We start from the raw sequence: 18,335 nt of genomic DNA on the forward strand, positions 1-18,335 counted from the left end.
TATTTATTCATGTTTATTTGGTAATAATGACGAAAACAAACAATCTTTGCCTTTTGTTTTTTTTTTTAAAATATTATTTTAATTAGAGACAATCTGCCTGACATTTTTGAGAATGACATTTCGGATTGCTTTATTTACATTTTTGGTACGATATTTACATTATAGATACGAATTATGCCTTTCTATCAAAAACCAAAAACATTCACCCCTTTATTATTAGCAGCAGAAAAAAAAGCTATTAAAAACGGTGTACATAAGGCAATATTTACATCACGTTTCGATAAATACGTTGGCGATTGGAATAAAGATTTAAAAGAAGGTACATATTTGAAAAAGTTAATAATATGTAGTTAAACGATTTATTTAATAAACATGATTATATCATACAGGCAAAGGATTATTTTTAACATTCACTGGAAAATTGTACGAAGGAGATTGGTATAAAGGTTTTAGGTTAGCACGACTTTTACATTCAAATAAGTTCGTAAAAGTTACCTAATTTAACGTTATCTATATTTAAAGGCATGGGTTTGGAACTCTCAGTAATAAATTGGCTAATGGGACCTTTAGTCTAGAATATAGAGGTGAATGGATAAAGGGAAAACCGGAAGGGATAGGTTGGAGGTACTACGAAAATGGAGATGTTTACTTCGGATTTTGGAAAAGAGGTCGTCGACACGGCTATGGAAAAATATGGTATAAAGATAGTACTTTCTACGTCGGATATTGGAAAATGGATAAAAAAGATGGACTTGGAATGTTTGTTCAAGGCAAGTATGTCGTATTCGTGTTTCTTTTTTTTTTTTTTAAATAATAGTAGCAATGTCCCAATTTAATTAATTACTAATATTCCTATTTACCCCTTCTGTGTTAGAAGTGGGGACTACAATAGCCTACGGGGTCAGGAGCGATCCTGCGACTTTTTACATCGTTAGGAGGCCCGTTAACCATTGCACTATTAATGCTTCATATTGAATATTTATTTCCTTTTTCACTTGTAGAACGTTAATACGTACTGAGTTTTTTGGCGGTCCTTCTCGGTAGAATCTACTTTGCGAAATCCGAACTTTTAGTAGTTTTACATTTAATTCAATACTGTAGTATGACGATCCAGAGGTGCTTTTATGAAACTACTTGAGTACCTAAAGTATATTTTTATTATTAAAGTTAAAACTTTTAAACTAGTTTTCTTAAAACCTTAAAAGAAATATGTTTTGGAAAGTATTGGTTAACGTTGTGCTTAAAATAAAAATTCCTTAATTTAAACCAACCGCAACTTTTTAACTCAGGTTGTAGGAAAACAACGTGCGGATACGGCTCTATTTTTCCATAGTTTCACAAAAATGAGACGTTTAATGACTTTTGGAGTGTAATTGTAAAATAAAAATAGCTCATTCTCAATAAAATTAGAATGAACGTAGTGTAAACAGACAGTTTACTACTTTGTGACAAAATCAGACGTTTTTTGTCCATACCTATTGCATACAACACTTATTTAAATTATATTTTTAATTTCAATGTTTACGTATTAATGTGCAGAATTAAGTTTGAATTGATAATAGAATTAGGTAAACGCTCATGAACGATTTAACCAATTTAGATTTAAATGCAATTTCTAAATATTTAGCAAATGGCAATCGTTACGAGGGTCATTGGGCTGATGACTTCAGGGACGGTTTAGGACGTTTCTACCATTTACACACTGGTCAGCTGCAAGAAGGATGCTGGAAGCGAGGATTGTGTATTCAATCGAAGATGTGTGACATAATTATCCGCCAATTTTGTGATCTACCCACACCGTATCCTATTCCACAGGTAATAAATAGGTAAAAATGAAATCGGAACCTACTATAAATTGAGATTTGGGTTTCGTAGCGATTTCATAAAAATAAACATAGTCTAATCTCAACAAACAGTCTAGCGAATAAATCTACCAGATAGTGAGTTGCAGGACATATTTCAGTTCATATGATTTTTCCAAGGCACGGTAATATTTTAGTGCAATCCTTAAAACTTAGGGGATTACTGAGTTTTTATACCCTACCCAGTTTTTTCCTTAATCCGCGGTTTGAACCCAGAACCTTGGGGTTTACTATGGTTCGTTAGGGTAGTTTGTATAGACCAACTAACCTAAACCAAGACAGTCGTATTTAGGATCAATTAATAAGAAATAAAAGTACAATTTATAACTGTATAATTAATAGAATGTACGACACATTCAAATGAATGATTTATTTCCGTAACACATACCTAAGGCTATTTGGTTACCCAGGTCCCCAGGTCATTACCCAGGTTTTTACTCTCTTATTAGCTGAGATGGTCCGGTGAATAATAAATAACAATTGTTATTAGTACACGTGAAGAACATTAAACTTAAAACCTTCTGCACAAGATATGACATTTAAGGGCTGTAACTATACCGCCTCTATACTAATAAAAAAAAAAAAAAGAATAACTATCGTAGTTAATTGAAATTGTATTATTTTAGGAAACGCTTCGAAATTCACGTAAACTGCTCGAAGAAAGTGAATTTTGGCTAAAACAAAAAATAGGAGACATCGACAAAAACTTAAAATACTGCATTGACAAAATGTAAGGTTTATTGCGAAATACAATCAGATCATCATAAATATAACAACATCGTTTAAATTATCATTAAATGATATTCTTTTTATTAAACCTTATGTAAAGAAAATAAACAGAACTTTATTACTATGTCATTATCATATCACAGTAAATTATTTGATTACTTAAGTAACTTACAATCAATAATGTAATTTTATTTCAATTAATTATTTATATAAATTGATAGCACTACTTTTATACATGATTAAGTTATTGGTAACATTGTTTAAGAAATAATTTACAAAGATATTAGTTCTTATCGATTATAAAAAGTTTAGTAACACGATCAGTCGACGTATATAATTTATAGTATTATATACTGTCCTGTTAAGTAAAAAAACCATTAGTAGCATAAATGTAACAGATGTATAAAAACGTGGACTCGGCTGATTACTATTTTCTATTCAAAATACGGATATACGAAAGTTGTATAAATTAAAACATGATAAAAAATCGAAATATATACAAGTAATTGACATTTTTTATATGTTTACATGGTTTTATTATATAATTAATTATACTATTTCTATATTCATGAAAATATATACCAATGTATTGGTTGAACGGAGTGTATAAATCCATCGAAATGTACGGGATAAGAGATAATGAATTAGACTTGGCAACACTAAGGGTTAGACAAGGGTAAATTTTTTTTTTATATTTTACAGAACTAAATAAATTTTTGAGGCACTGATTAGTGTAAATTACGTAATAATATATTATTCATGTTGAATCTGGTTGAATTTCTGCTAAATTTCTTGTTCGTGTATTCGGACAAAGTTTAGCGTTGCCTTACTCAGTGACGTGTTTCTGTTGAATTATTACGACGCGACGTTTAATAAATCGTGCACTTAAAAACAATACTGTTCTCTATAAGCTCAGTCTCACTTACTTAATATCGGAAACAAAGGAATAGAGATGGTTTCAACGACACATTCTCATTTGAATAATAAAACAATATCATAGCAGATATGAATGATAAACGTTTTAATATTTGCGTCTCCGTGGCGCGCATTTATTCTGCGTACGTGATAATATACGGCTGAAATATTAATCACATTTGCGATAACAATAAAAAAAAACTATGCTATGTTCTCTATTACATTTTTTAATCGATATATATTTTGCTAACTACAGTCTATAGGTAAAAAAAATCATATGAAAATTTGAACAAAGCGAGTTCTACCTTTACATAACCGTAGTTGTTTATTTAGTCGAAGCATATCGATAAGACCGACAATAAACATCGTGTTACAATTTATAGTCACGATTTACAAGTACCTACTTAATACATATTGTCAAATACAGAATAATATGAAAACTTAACACTATATATTAAACAAAATCCCTGAATTTCAAAGTATTTTTGAGCAATCTTGATATTTAACGCTATTTCGATTAAAATATATTTCAAATAGCATTTTTTAATTCCACAGAGATTCAGGTTCAACGTGTTTTTTCTAAAAAAATTACAATTATATTGCTATTTACTAGACATGTCATTGTTTTTTTAAATTATGTTTCTAATCGAAGATAATTATTTGCCGGGCGCTATATCATCGTCCAAGTTTTGATATGATTTCCAAATCTTTATTTTATCTGTTTATTTGACTTTTCGTTTTCGTCTATACCTAGTGACATAAACAGAATCAATTTTTTTTTCATCACACTCCATATATATACCTACTCGTAAATTTAACGATAATAATCTAACCATTGCTTAATATAATATTTTCAAGGTATATTTGTAATTGTGCAATACATTGGCACCCAATAAGTACGTGCTGATAAGTACTCGTTATTAGCATAATTACGGTAAAAAAATTCTTGGTAATTCACAAACGATCAATCGCACCAAATTAAGGCAATCGTATTAAAACATAAATATATAATTTAAAACACATTTCTTTTTACTCCGTCTATTATAAAAAAAATACTTATTTTGAATATATCACGTATATATAACAACAGTTACCGATCAGACAGCCCTATTCTGGTCTAAAAGTGTTAGATTATTCATCCTCGAGTCATGATCACCTAGTTCTATTTGTTCTTTGAGCAGCTCCAATTCTTTAATACCTGTGACTGTCACTTCATACTTATGTGTAGCTAGCGACATATAGAAATGGATCGCGAACGCTAAAAATACTATCATAACCGGTATTAATACGACGCAGGCTGACCACGCGGCCGTTTCGCTCAGATCGTAGAACTTCACCCAACAAAGTATGGCTATCTCAACTAGAAACAAAATTAAACCGAGCAAGGTTGAAAACGCCCAAGCGATTTCGATATACCAATGTAGCCTTTCGTGTGGAGATTCGTGGACTAGTGATATGCTGTGGAGATTGCCGACTGCTTCTATGTTTGGGAGTATGCAGGTGCTGATCATGAGGGCCAGCATGTGGACTGCTACCAACAACGTGGTACAAACAGTGAAAGCTACCAGCATAGCCGGGGGTACTTTGGTTTGAGACGGCGGATTCAACTGGACTTCAACCATTGCTACCTGTTAAGAAAATAATAAAAAAAATATTTTTTTAGACAAAGGTTATTCTGAAAATTAACGTAATTATCATAATTGTTTATGAAAACATTATATCGAACTAATAATCTCAAAAGTATTAAGCAAACGAAAACTCAGAAAATTTTTACACAATGTCGAATACAATATAGATATCAAGTTACGATAGCTAATGAAACACAGTTTTAACGTAACAATTTAACCATATTTTACTGTACAGATCGTCGTGTGCATAAACACAAAAAAAACATATCCGCATAGTACACAAACACATATAAACATTTTATCCAATCCACGGAAGTACATACCGAGGTACAAGAACGCCGGAAATCGACTATCGGATAGAATATTGGCATACATGTTTCACGTATAAACTGATAAACATGTACAAAAATAAAAACAATGGTTTCATTATTTTGCAATCCCCATCATCCTTTTGAGATTTAATATCGCAATAGACAACATAAAAATAATCTCATCAAAAATTATTTAATCATAATTAGCTATAAAAAATTTAAGCAAATTATTATACCATGGCAAAACCGGAGAGAAGGGCTGAAGTCTTGCTTGATGCTTTAAGTTTTGCTCGGCTGAGTTGCAGCTTCCTCCAGGAAAGGTATGCTGGTGTGTGTAATGCATCCCCCGACTGTATTGGTGTTTCACCCGACATGACACACTTGTGCTAATATAAGGAAAGAAAATTTCTAGTTACCTATGTTTTCATATAATGTAAAGTTTTACACAAAGTTATATTTTAAAGATTGAAATCATTAATAATTTTGAATAGAAACTTCAATCTGGACTTAGTCTGCACCTAATAAAGGTATTATTAGAATTTTATTATGTATCCATATTGAAGCCGCAATATTTTAATTGTCTTTTAAATAAAGAATGATTACAATTATATCCTTCACAGATAAAACCTTAAAAAAAGGTCAATTTAGTATTATTTCAATCCTTTTATTCATCAATATATTATTTCAATGTGCTACCGAGAAGCTGGTGTTATAAATAGGAGTGCACATGAGTAGTTATTTAAGAATAAATAAAGTGTTTTTATAACAAGATCCTTTGAAGAGATATTTAATCAAGATGAGAAAATAATAATGCAAATAAAATTCAGAAAGATTTTTAGTACATGTGGTCTTGTTTTATAAACTAGTTTGAAAATTAAGTTAGCAGAAATAATAATTTGGTTTACATATTTAATAGAACAGACTGATGTGCAATTCAATAGAAAATTGGAAAAAAAAATTCTAGATTATCTATTGCCAAAAATAAAATAAAAAATAACATCATTGATAAACCCTTTAGATAATAGATAGAATATTGAACAATTAGTTTGCATTAAAGTAAGCAATTGTATAGGTAGTTCAAGGAGTTAATTATTAGCCACATGACAAATATTGAAGTAATTATATACATATGTTTTGGTTTTGTATACAAGTAATTTCATCAATGAAAATATAAAATTATCTAGAACTTCAGTTCATTTTAATACATTATGATTTTGAACAGATTGCATAAAATATTTATAAAAGGTATATTATTTTTAATATATAAAATAAACTTCTCTTACAAGTATTGTAACATAAACACATTGTTTAACAGAAAGCCTTTTACTATGACAGTTCCAATGAGACAGCACTAAACCCAAAACTACAAAGCAAATATTGATTAAGTTAATAACATTTTGCCCATAAGTTTAATTTATAAAGATTAACAGTTAAAATGACCACTAATGATTAAAGCCCTTCTGCCCTGTTTATTGCTTGCATAAACTCACTTTTATAAAAAGAAATAGTTGAATCACGTCTCAGGCTGTGCAGGATATACCAAATACTAAGACTTCATAAAAGACCTGTCATCAATAACACTAAAGAAAAAAAAATAGAATTAGCAAAAAAAAATTTGTTATGAAAATTTATAAATATAAAACTAATACATTTTAGGTTTTTAAAAACATAATATACTGTAATACTGAATCTTTATGTTATGATCTGTGTAATTTATAAATAGTTATAGTAAGAACTAATTGATAAGTAACTAATATATAAATTATTTGAATATATTGGTACAATTATAAAGCATAGTATTAGGAACCTAAAACAAAATGTTAACATAACTAATAAATACTTATATGAACATCATACCTTAGTCAGATTTGGACACCAATTTTTAGAAGAACTGTAGCGACTGCTCGGAGGCCCGCAGTGATGATTATTGCCGACAGTACTGGCTGACCAAACAGACATACCTAAACAAATTACACGACAGTCCTTCAAATTAAGAGGACGAGGTCAATTGTATTCTAATAACGTTATGTATTCCATGGGAATATTTTAATGTTGAATATTTTATAAATTATATGACATGGGATTTAAACTTTAAATTATTTACAAAAAAAACATTTTTGAACCATCAAAAATAACAATTAGTAAAATGACGTAAGCGCATACGTAAGGCTACAGAGAAAAATTATACATTTGAGATAGACTATAAACGTAATAAATTATTGAATAAATATCTACTCGAACGACTATGATATTATACAAAAATAAGTTTTCCAAATTATTTTAATTAAATATCTGGTAGTAATAATTGACAAATTTTACTATAGTATGTTTTTATGATTTTTAGATTGAGTATCCGAGTGTCTAATGCAGACTCGGAGTAAAAAAGATGGATAGATTTATCTTACTCACTTTTGTAACGGTATTGCGTCCGTACGGGAGTGTCCAAGAAAGTCGGGCGCACGGGCGAACGAGAATGATAAGCGAATTGCTTTGCTAGTGGATAATGTAGGTCGGATATTGCGTTTGTTTTGGTTTATTGTTGGCTATATGTTGTGAGTTGATGTTAATTGTCTGGTTTGCGCCCGGTGATCCGTGAGATTTAAGAGATACTGTGACAGGAACATACTGTAAACATTTGATCTGTGGTTAAGTGCTTTTCCTATTTGTTGAACGTCGCGATGGCTGAAGCTGCAGCAGCTGCTAGCACTAATCCTAATGCTGAGATTGTACGAGGTCAGGTCTTTGAAGTTGGCCCTAGGTACAAGAGCCTCCAATACATTGGCGAGGGAGCCTATGGCATGGTTGTGTGAGTATTTTCGACCTAATATGAAATAGCTACTAATTTAATTTGGATTTTCCTCAACCTGCCTTTTAAAATAATTGTATGCGTAATTTAATTTGCAGGCAGGCTTATTTATTCTATATATGTTATTTATTTATTATATTACTCTTTTGATAACCTAAAAATGTTGTTTATTCTTTCAAACTGTTTGTAAAAGCGTAGTTCAAAAAAAATAAAAAAGGTTTTGTTTGATTATACAGAATATGAAATAAAAACACAATAAACAATATATTTTTTGAAGTCAAATGAGTTCAACTAATCAATCTATTATCTTGTATTGATGGAGTTAAAAAGAAATCAGCAGTTAACAGTTGATTTCTTTTTAACTTCATAAACAAGCAATTGATACAATAAAATATCTAGACTTATAATTTTTTTTTCTACAACAGTCAAGTATTTTTATTAAAATGCATCGGTAAATAGGTTTCTTAATTTGATTATGAACTTATCAAGTTATCTATGACATCACTCTAATCTACCTATTTAGGTTTATCTGTTGTATGAATGTTTTATATGGTGTGGATTCAATTGTACTTGTTTGTTTTTAATATTAATGGATTATTTGATTTTTATCATACTGATTACAAATTAAATTTAAATAAATGGAAAAGAAATAGTAAATTATTTATATGACATGGATGTTTTCCAAATGCCCTAGACACCTTACAATTACTTTACTTACTTCTTGGAACATTGGTTCGGAATGTAATCTACATTGCGGTAGCTTCACTTAATATAGTTTGTAAAATGACTATTCAATAGTGCTTGTAAAAGCCTACTTGAATAAATTATATTTTTGATTTTGAATAATCTCATGGGAAAAAATGTAATTACGACATACCACAATTAAATAAAAAAGGTTATAAAAGGGTATAAAATTAGGTTGTTTGTTGATTTTTTATCATTTAAAATTGTGTGTACTCATATTATTCCTTATCACAATACTAAGTGTTTAATCAGAAAAGATTGTAAATACTCGATTATGAGTATGTTTATCAGAATATCACCTCTGATTGGTCTTCCAGTGGAATTATTCCAAAATGAACTAACGCAAAACTCTACAAAAATGTCGATCATGAAATGTTAGAATATGATAAGCGACTTTGGCTGCATTAAATATAATGTTCTACTTGTCTTCGTGACTCCATTCCTTTTATATAATTTCTTCCATAGATCCCATAAAAAAAAGTAATTAGGTCTCAAACTATCTCCATAACAAGTTTCATTACGATCGGTTCAGTAGTTTAGTCGTGAATAAGTAACAAACAGACAAATAATTGCTTACGTATTTTCTAATATTTCTGATAAAGCAATAAGCACACATTATTCAAGTGCGTCATCGAGTGTCAAATTTGTTTTTACAGGAAAAACTGCAGTTTGTAAAATTTTTTGGATTTTATATAAAAAAATCAATACTAGTCAAAAATATTGCATTTATAATGTAGAAATTGATTATATCTAAAATATCATGATCATTTTATCTAATAATTGCTAAATGTATATAATGATTGTTACTAAATAAACATCTTATTTTCTATTGAGCAGTATAACAAAAGAAAAAAAAATACTCTCGGATATTATATACGGATATGACAACGAGCGTCGGATACGACTGTATTCCTATCGAGTCTTGGGCATCCATCAAATTCCGGTCACGTACAAACGCTCTCCCTGTACAATAATCATCTTCAAATACCGAAATCTATTTCGTAATAGTGTGAGAGAAGCTATTCATATTCATATATTTTATTCGAATTGTTTCTATTAATAAGATATTATATGATTTATAACATGCAATTATAAAATAGTCAATTCTAGTAACGTAGAGACAGACCTTATTTATGATTTATAACAAATATTTTATAACGTGGTTTTATTGTAACTACATCTGTCGATAATTTGCGTGTTACAGTACAAATCAGATTTTTGATATTTTGACGCAGTTCGGTGCGGATTTAAACCGCGAAAATAGAAACTCCGCGGGGTATCTAAGTTGATTGATTCAGATTGAAATTTAAAATAATTATTGTAAACATAGTACTGCCGTTATAAAAGATATATATGCGTATCAAATTTAAATTCTGAATTCCATAAAACAGATGTTTGATATTTTAGCGGAAATAACGCGGGGTAACTTATTTTGATTGATTCAGATTGATTATTGTACACATAGTGTTGCCGTTATAAAATATAAATGCATATTAAATTAAAATTCTTAATCCCAGCGAAAGTGAAATAACACTCATTAGAATTACTATATATAGAGATATTTTAGTATTTAAATATTTATGATGTATTTCGCACCATGTAAATTAAAAAAGAAACAAACGAAACAAAAACGAGAATTTAAACTTCTTTTACATATCAATGAATGTTGAATTTATGAAAGAGAAATGGGAGGCAAAATAAGATTATTTTGATTCAAAACATTAATAATTATTATTAACTGGTTGAATGCCGGTATCCCCGCGCGGAGTTAACGGGAATTTTGTAACAGTGCCGGCGACTCCGCGCGGGGGTGACTAGCTGTTACATTTCTATGCCTCAGTATGCCGTCGGCATTGTAAGTGGGCGGTTGTTTCTCGGTCGGCGTGAGCCTATGTTCTAGCGTAGATCGTAAAATCATTTAGGTTTTTAAGTTCACTATTTTTTAAGAGAACCATGGACGCCGAAACTCCGCTTTCATCATTTGGCAAACAGCGACGTAAACGACGTCTTGTGTTTGTTTCTTCACCCGAAACATCAGAAAACGAAGAACCTGCAACTTCAAGCTTGCCCCGTACTCGTACATTACGAAGAAAAAATACAAAAATTCTAGATTCTGAGGTCTTAAGGATACTTGAACAAATTGACTCTGACTTTAGATCCTCGTCTTCCAATGATTATAAACCAGTATAAACTTGTTCGTCGTCGTCAGATTCTGAAAATACAGACTTTGAATATAGTCAAGCCGAGTAGGCTGAACAGACGCAATCGTCAGCGTCTTTCCAAGTTGAGCAGGATTTGGCAGCACTAAATCCTCCTGGACTGTCTCAAGGGCAAAGAACGGGAGAAAGGCCGTCTGTACCTTTGTCAACAACAAGTGAAGGTATGAAGACTTTCGACTTCACGGAAAACGTCGACTTAAAAGTGCCGGTAACTATAGAAACAAAACCAATACATTTTTTGAGTTTATTCCTTGATGATGAATTTATGACCTATATTGTTCAGGAAACTAATAAGCATGCTATTGATGTTTTGATGAAGCCAGGAGTTGCAGTAAAATCAAGAATAACGGACTGGAAAGACACAAGTGTAGCGGAGACTAAGGTATTTTTTGGCTTAATTATGCATATGGGTATTATTCGTCTTAATCGTTTGACGGACTACTGGAAAACGGATCGATTATTTAACATTCCTATTTTCCGACAGTATATGTCACGGAATAGGTTTTTGTTGCTGTTTATAAGCTTGCATTTTTCTAGCTCATCAACAGGGGGATTGAACAAAGTCGACGAATTAATCGAAAGATTTAAAGAAAAGATGAATTATCTAATAGGTGCTCAGAAAGAATTATCCCTTGACGAAAGTATGATTCTCTACAGAGGTCGTTTATTTTTTAGACAGTATGTAAAAAACAAAAGACATAAATACGGAATGAAGCTGTACATGCTGACAGAACCAGATAGCCTCGTTCTAAGACTGCATCTGTATGGAGGGTCGGCCGATATAACAAGTGGAAAAGGGCACACAGAAAAGGTAGTGCTATACCCGTTGAAAGATTTTCTAAGAAAAAGCCATTCTGTATATATGGAGAATTTCTATAATGGGTATAATTTAGCCGCAAAGTTGCTTACTCACAAGACTTACTGTATAGGAACTCTGAGAAAAAAACGTCAATTCAATCCTGAGATAGTAAGCACAAAAATTAAAAAAGGAGAGAATAAATCTGTGTTTCATAATGGCATACACGTTGGATGTTACAGAGATAAGCGATACATTCCCTACATATAAACAGAACACGATGAAATGGTCACAGTGACCAACAAAAGGGGAATTTCAAAAAAAAACCAAAAGCTTTAGCGTTTTATAACCGATTTATGTCTGGCATTGATAGGCAGGACCAAATGTTGTCGTACTATCCTTGCGAAAGAAAAACGTTGCGTTGGTATATAAAGTTTTTTATACATGTATTTCAAATAAAAATTTTGAATTCTCATATTTTGTATAATAGGTATTCCGGGAAACGCTTAAACATGTACGACTTCATGATGTGTATCATAAACGAGTTATTACCACATAAATCTTTTTCAGTTTCGACTAGCTCACTGGTTCCTTCTCGTTTGGAACATATCCACAAACTAACTAAAATAGAAAATAAAACCGAAGAAACTAAAAAAGATGCGCCTGGACATGTTCGAAAAACTAATAGGATAAAACGGAAAGTTTGTCGGCAATGTACCGCTATAAGAAAAATTTGGAAGCAAACATGCTATCACTGTGTTTTATGCCCAGAGCGGCCTGGGTTGTGTGACCAGGAGTGTTTCGATGCATATCATGCTGGTCTGAATTAAATTTTATAAGTTTTTTTATTCTTGATTTATTTCAATCTACTGATTACTACTTGATAATTTTATAGTGGACCCTAAAGTTTGTTATTTTATCTAATTTTTGAGTTTTTATTTTTATTTTATGTAGTTGCTAAGAATACAATTATGTTCATGAAAATAAAAAAAAATATATATTTCTATAAGAACGTTTTGTGTTTTATTTCATATATATTTTTTAATGTATTGTTCTGTGCCGAGCGACTCCGCGGGGAGTCGACTCCGCGCGAAGTTTCATGGCGCCACGCCTTGGTAAATCTTCGCGCCTGCCGACGACTCCGCGCGGGTACTTGTATATATATATATGTACTATAAGCTCTAACAATATTTTTACTTTTTCTTATTGTATTCGTACATATTTTTTTAAAAAACAGTAACTGGCATGGGAGACTTTTTTTTTTGTATGAAGCTAAATTCCGGCAATTAACCTGTTAACAACCCTCTTCCAAGTTTAGAGTTTCATAAATCCCCGATTATTTAGTTTTGAATCGAAATGTTTATGCATATTAAATTGCCGTTTAATAATTCTGATTTCATAAACTGTACAAAGCTTATTTTAGTTTAGCAAATATAATAATAGTGTATTCAGAAACCCACCGGTTTTTCTTAAATATTTCTAACTCAATTATCAAACGCTGTAAGAACAGTATTTTACTCATAAAAACATCTAAACACCGATTTCCATTTTTCAAACATAGAGAAAAACGAACTTCTTTATAAATTTTCATCCCCAATTTCACCTTCTTGGGTGATGGATCTTCAATAACGGGTTAAAAGTTGACTTTTACTTATGAAAATTAACCTTAACACTATTTTTCATATATCCAACTTTAATAAATTAAAATTCAAAAAAGCGTTAACTGTATTATCTCATTACCAGAAGTATAAATACCGATTTCCATCCGTACCATACCGAATTCGACCATCAGAAATGACGAATTTTCATACAGTCTGTCATCTCTTATTATTAAGTAGATTTTGCTTAAACATCTGTTGGAGATATAATCTTTTGTGCCCTGAAAGGGTTGGTTGTAATAAAAGATAGTCCGTCAGCGAGAGCTTGAAGTGCTTTGACTTGACAAATTTAAGTTATTAATATTTTTTGTTTTTTTAAATATTTGGGCTCATTTGGGCCAACTTATGGTAAGTGGTCACTACCGCCCATTAGACATTAGACGGTACACATTGTCACCGTAAGAAATGTTAAACATCCCTATACGTATACACTGCAATGCGTCACCGACCAACCATAGTAATAACCCTCGCTTACTCACACTTCAAACACGGAACACATATTTATAAAGTTTTGCCGCTTGGCATTGAAGTAAGAATATTTAGATGGTACATACCCAGACATGCTTGCAAACCAAGGGCCCTACCATCAATTACGATAATAGGCTAAGCTTACAAGAGAATAAACTTTAAATTATAACAAAATTGGTGGAATGACGAGGACATATTAATGGTTTATATTCACCGCTGCCCTAGGCATAGCCATTTTAAAAAGTATGATATTTTTCTCACTTTGGCAATGCGCTGTGAAATAAGAAGTTGCGTTATTCATTTGTTTTTTATTCTAGAACCAGCGACTCGCCCCGGCTTCGCTCGGGTGCAATGCTGATACTAAATGTACTACAGAATGTCTTACAACGTTCACAGTTTTTCAGTCATTAGACAATACAAAACGCTATGTCCCTGCGTTTTAAATATATCTTCGAAAATATTAATTTAAATAACATGCTGTAAAGGGTCATATTGGTCTATATTAAATTTACAATGTATTTAGGGTACTTAATTGTAGAAGGATTAATACTGTATTGCTTAAAATCGCTTCGAAAATAAGCCATTATTTCTCTTAAAAAGTAAGTAAAGGACAAGAAATTGTTATTGTGGGTTATCCCTAAGAGATAGACATATACCATCTAGGGCTTTTTTAAGACCTTTTTAAGATGTATAATACTGTAGTACATTATTTTGATCTATCTCCTCAGCCAGTGTTTGTCCATGTAAGCTCAAAAAATGTGGTTATTTACGATATCACTTCAGAAACCTCTAAAATTATTAGTGTTTCTCTAATATATTATGCATGTATTATATTATGTACATATAAACCTACCTCTTGAATAAATCTATCTATTAAATAAATTGCATCAAAATCCGTTGTATAATTTTAAAGATCTAAGCATACACAGGGACAGACAGCGGTAAGCGACTTTGTTTTATACTATGTAATGATAAAATGAATGTATTGTAATAAATTATGTACGTCTTATACTTGATGACATTATCATTTGATTGCCGTTATCTCCTATGAAGTGGGCACAGTGCATAAACACCTTGGGAAACATCAACTGCAGTTGAATGTTTCTATCTCCATATGGTATGTCTTGATTGGTCGGATTAGTTCTTCAGGTGGTTGCAGCGATTAAAAGTGCCTTCCCACTTTACCGTCTCATACCATTACAGCCCTAAGAACGTGTCAGAAAAAAGGTTGTGTCTTGAGAAGTATCGCATTGGTGTAATATTATAGATAACAGTTGTTGATGCTCCGTCCTTGGCCTGCGACGGTTTTGGTCGGTGCCGGAACGGTTTAGTAGGCATAATCTCATTCTTCTTAATAAAGAGAATATTTTTGTACGAGTGAACGGGATCTATACGGATGTGACAAGATGACAAGCGGATGCAACGGATACTAAAACCGATATGCATGGGTGGGTCATGCTTGTTTCCATGCCTGATACGATCATACGGTCCTGGTACCTAGAAGGTGTAGAGGGTTTTAAATGCTAATAGATGAGCTTAAACAAAATCCCTTAAATCGTCTCTTACGAGATTCACTGCTTAAAAACTATCATTCAACTTTATTTTCACGTCGTATTAATAAGATAATAATTCGACTGCGGTTTTTGAATTTGAACTTTTGTGCTGTGTCCGAATCGATCCCAAAAAAGATTATTTTTATTTACAATATATAATAAGTATATGCGGGTATTAATCATGCTTTGGTTTCGTTTGTTTCCGGACCCCGGGATACGGTAACATAATGTAATCCGTCGACTGTGAAGCATATTTTTCATTTGCTTATTTGTGGTAGATGCACAGGTTCGTCACTGGTTAGTTATTGTTACTGCTACTTAGGGTAGCTATAATTAAATGTAATGCCGAGTTCCGGTTTTAAAGTTGAGTGAGCCAATATTATTTTTCTCATGTTACAATTACGTCCGTATACTTGGTGATGTGATTTTGTGATGTATGAAATGTGTAGAATTGTGATCGTTATATTTTTCGGGTATTAGTTTCGTTTAGTTGTTATGTTAAAGATGTATGTCTCATTTAAAATAATATATAATATTCTGATAATTATATACAATTGTTAAAGTTTTACTGTCACAATTTCTGATAAGAATTTCGAATGTTGGCTGATATTCTTTATTTAAGCATAGCGTAAGTTCAACCTTCAACGTTCTATTGTAGTGCAGCATTACGCAACAGTAAGCGATTACTATTGAGGTAATTTAAAATCCGTGTTCATTCATGTTGAATTAATTGTTCTTTCCGTAGCGATGTATAAAATATCCTTTTTCCGATCTAAAACCACAGGATTTTGTACGCCACGTTCCCACATAGTCTATATTTACTTTATAAATAAAATGAGTAAATTGCCTGAGGCGCTTGATGGAGATACATCGTTCGCCAATTTAATGGAATATCACTCACTGCAAAGATAATATATATTTTTTAACTTACAGGATCTTAAGATATCGTATATAAAATTTTATTTGAAAATTAGCAAAATGCTATGCTGCAGACTTGCCTGTGTTTTAGGTATAGCTTGGATAAAGTTGCTGTTACCCGTCTTGGATAAAAGTTGAAGTATTTTTGATACTCTTACTGGAACGTATATATAGAAGTTTTTTTTAACTATTTATATTAAATAGATGGATGCGAAATATGTAGACAATAAGGGTTTCACATATTATCTGACCAGTTTATCAAACCTGAAGACAACGTAATATTTATTGTATATAATTATAATATCATAACTTAAAAGAAGCATAATAATTATCTTTGACGAGTTTTAAAGTAAATAAGATAAAAAAGAGTGTTACAAAATTTTTTTATAGAGAAACGTAGAGAATAAATTAATATTTTATTGTTTATATAGATGTGACAATAAATGATTACATCATAAGCCGGGCTATGCTGTTACTTCGAAATACAAACTTATATTACTTTTTATTATGCTTTAAAAATAATTAGTTATTAATAGAAGTTATTTTTAAATATAAATACGCATTTATTTATGATAGTAAAAGTACTTATTCCACTACGCCGCTCCAATGCTGATTGATATATGTAACTTTTCATTCTAGATCTTCATCCGTGGAGGCGATGTGGATGGAGGTTTCCTTACGGTGTTTTGCTTCAGCTATAAGAGACTAATATTAAATACGAATTAATGACTTTGCTTACCCGGATTTTAACTTACAATCTTCGTTTAAGATTCACGTGTTATCACCACTAGACCATCGTGGCTACATTATGCTGTCATGACTGAGTGGAATAGGACTCTAAATTAATAGATGTAACATTTTTTTTTTTGTATTATTTCATATCTCATGGTTTCAGAAACACGTGTATAAAACGTTGTATTTTTACATAAACAATGTGTTCGGGTTCTTATTGTTTTTAACGATCCAAATACCTTTTCTACTATGCTGCGAAATTAAAAAGTCTTCTCAGCCATAGTGTACATTTTGTGCAGCTGTTGCTATCTAAGGGTTTTTTTTTCGTATTAGAGTAGGTGGCCCGGACGCTACCCCAATTGTTCTTGTAACTTTTATTAAGGGATACGGGTCGATACATTGTAGTCATAGACAATGTTGCATCTTTAACGCTACAAAGTGACACATTTGGTACGATATAGCTTAGCAAATTGCTAGGATTTGGTAACATTATCATAGTAATATTATAAAGAAGTGACGTTTATACCTAGATCGTGCTGATAAGAAAGGGATTGGGTGTCTAGAATTTGGAAGTGCGTACAGTCCTGTGCAAAGCACGTAAAGCCTTTGATCTTGCGACTAAACTCTACGAATGTGTCGAATTTGATTTCCATAGGATTATGAGAGTGAGGGAATAAAGATTGCATCTGTGTGCAAGTGTGTGCCCTACTAGCTGCCGACCGCGGCTTCGCTGGATTTTGAACGGTTGCTCGTCAGGTATTAAGCATAAAGAGTTGGCTATATACGTTCCTTGGAGTTCAAGGTTGCTTTATACCAAAATTTTCGGTTCAGTGGTTTACACGTATTTATATACTTACTACTATACTTTCGTATTTATATTATAATTACTATAAATATCCTGCGTAGTTGCCTAGTTTCCCTTGCGATTGCCCGCCGTGATCGTAATCAGTCAGGACGATATCATCATCATCACCATTAATATTTTAAATATTTTTG

At 31.6% G+C, this 18,335-nt stretch overlaps 3 protein-coding genes across 4 annotated transcripts in view; 2 read left to right on the top strand and 1 right to left on the bottom strand.

Annotated features, from left to right (window-relative positions):
• Positions 1–121: 121 nt before the first annotated feature.
• Positions 122–2,621, top strand: LOC113396250 (MORN repeat-containing protein 3-like). Its single transcript, XM_026634125.2, has 5 exons — positions 122–319; positions 390–453; positions 523–770; positions 1,628–1,815; positions 2,489–2,621. Exons 1-5 carry the CDS (start codon positions 175–177, stop codon positions 2,594–2,596), a joined length of 753 nt encoding a protein of 250 aa, XP_026489910.1. The 5' UTR covers positions 122–174; the 3' UTR covers positions 2,597–2,621.
• LOC113396249 (calcium release-activated calcium channel protein 1) lies at positions 2,583–7,607 on the bottom strand. Of its 2 annotated transcripts, XM_026634124.2 has the most exons (4): positions 7,303–7,606; positions 6,936–7,025; positions 5,682–5,831; positions 2,583–5,134 (listed from the first exon to the last, which is right to left on the bottom strand). In XM_026634124.2, the coding sequence occupies exons 3-4, from the start codon at positions 5,817–5,819 to the stop codon at positions 4,604–4,606; spliced, it is 669 nt and encodes a 222-aa protein (XP_026489909.1). In that variant the 5' UTR covers positions 5,820–5,831; positions 6,936–7,025; positions 7,303–7,606; the 3' UTR covers positions 2,583–4,603. The 2 variants fall into 2 exon arrangements, with proteins under 2 accessions (XP_026489909.1, XP_026489908.1); XM_026634123.2 differs by lacking the exon at positions 6,936–7,025 and having other exon boundaries at positions 7,303–7,607.
• A 237-nt stretch (positions 7,608–7,844) lies between these two features.
• LOC113396244 (mitogen-activated protein kinase 1) overlaps positions 7,845–18,335 on the top strand; it is a 62,965-nt gene continuing 52,474 nt past the window's right edge. Inside the window, exon 1 of the mRNA XM_026634117.2 lies at positions 7,845–8,251. Within this exon, the coding sequence (XP_026489902.1) occupies positions 8,124–8,251 (128 nt within the window). The 5' untranslated portion in view covers positions 7,845–8,123. The remainder of the gene's footprint in view (positions 8,252–18,335) is intronic.

This window comes from Vanessa tameamea, chromosome 8 (assembly GCF_037043105.1).
Source record: "Vanessa tameamea isolate UH-Manoa-2023 chromosome 8, ilVanTame1 primary haplotype, whole genome shotgun sequence".
NCBI classification, from domain to species: domain Eukaryota; kingdom Metazoa; phylum Arthropoda; class Insecta; order Lepidoptera; family Nymphalidae; genus Vanessa; species Vanessa tameamea.

Excerpts from the sequence above, each read along its gene's own strand:
- LOC113396250 (XM_026634125.2), top strand. The coding sequence starts at position 175 with ATGCCTTTCTATCAAAAACCAAAAACATTCACCCCTTTATTATTAGCA. Across the intron at positions 320-389 it reads GAATAAAGATTTAAAAGAAG|GCAAAGGATTATTTTTAACA; the intron begins GTACATATTTGA and ends TATATCATACAG. Across the intron at positions 771-1,627 it reads ACTTGGAATGTTTGTTCAAG|CAAATGGCAATCGTTACGAG; the intron begins GCAAGTATGTCG and ends CTAAATATTTAG.
- LOC113396249 (XM_026634123.2), bottom strand. The coding sequence starts at position 7,404 with ATGTCTGTTTGGTCAGCCAGTACTGTCGGCAATAATCATCACTGCGGG. Across the intron at positions 5,832-7,302 it reads GGTGTCCAAATCTGACTAAG|CACAAGTGTGTCATGTCGGG; the intron begins GTATGATGTTCA and ends TCCTTATATTAG. Across the intron at positions 5,135-5,681 it reads TTCTCTCCGGTTTTGCCATG|GTAGCAATGGTTGAAGTCCA; the intron begins GTATAATAATTT and ends TTTTCTTAACAG.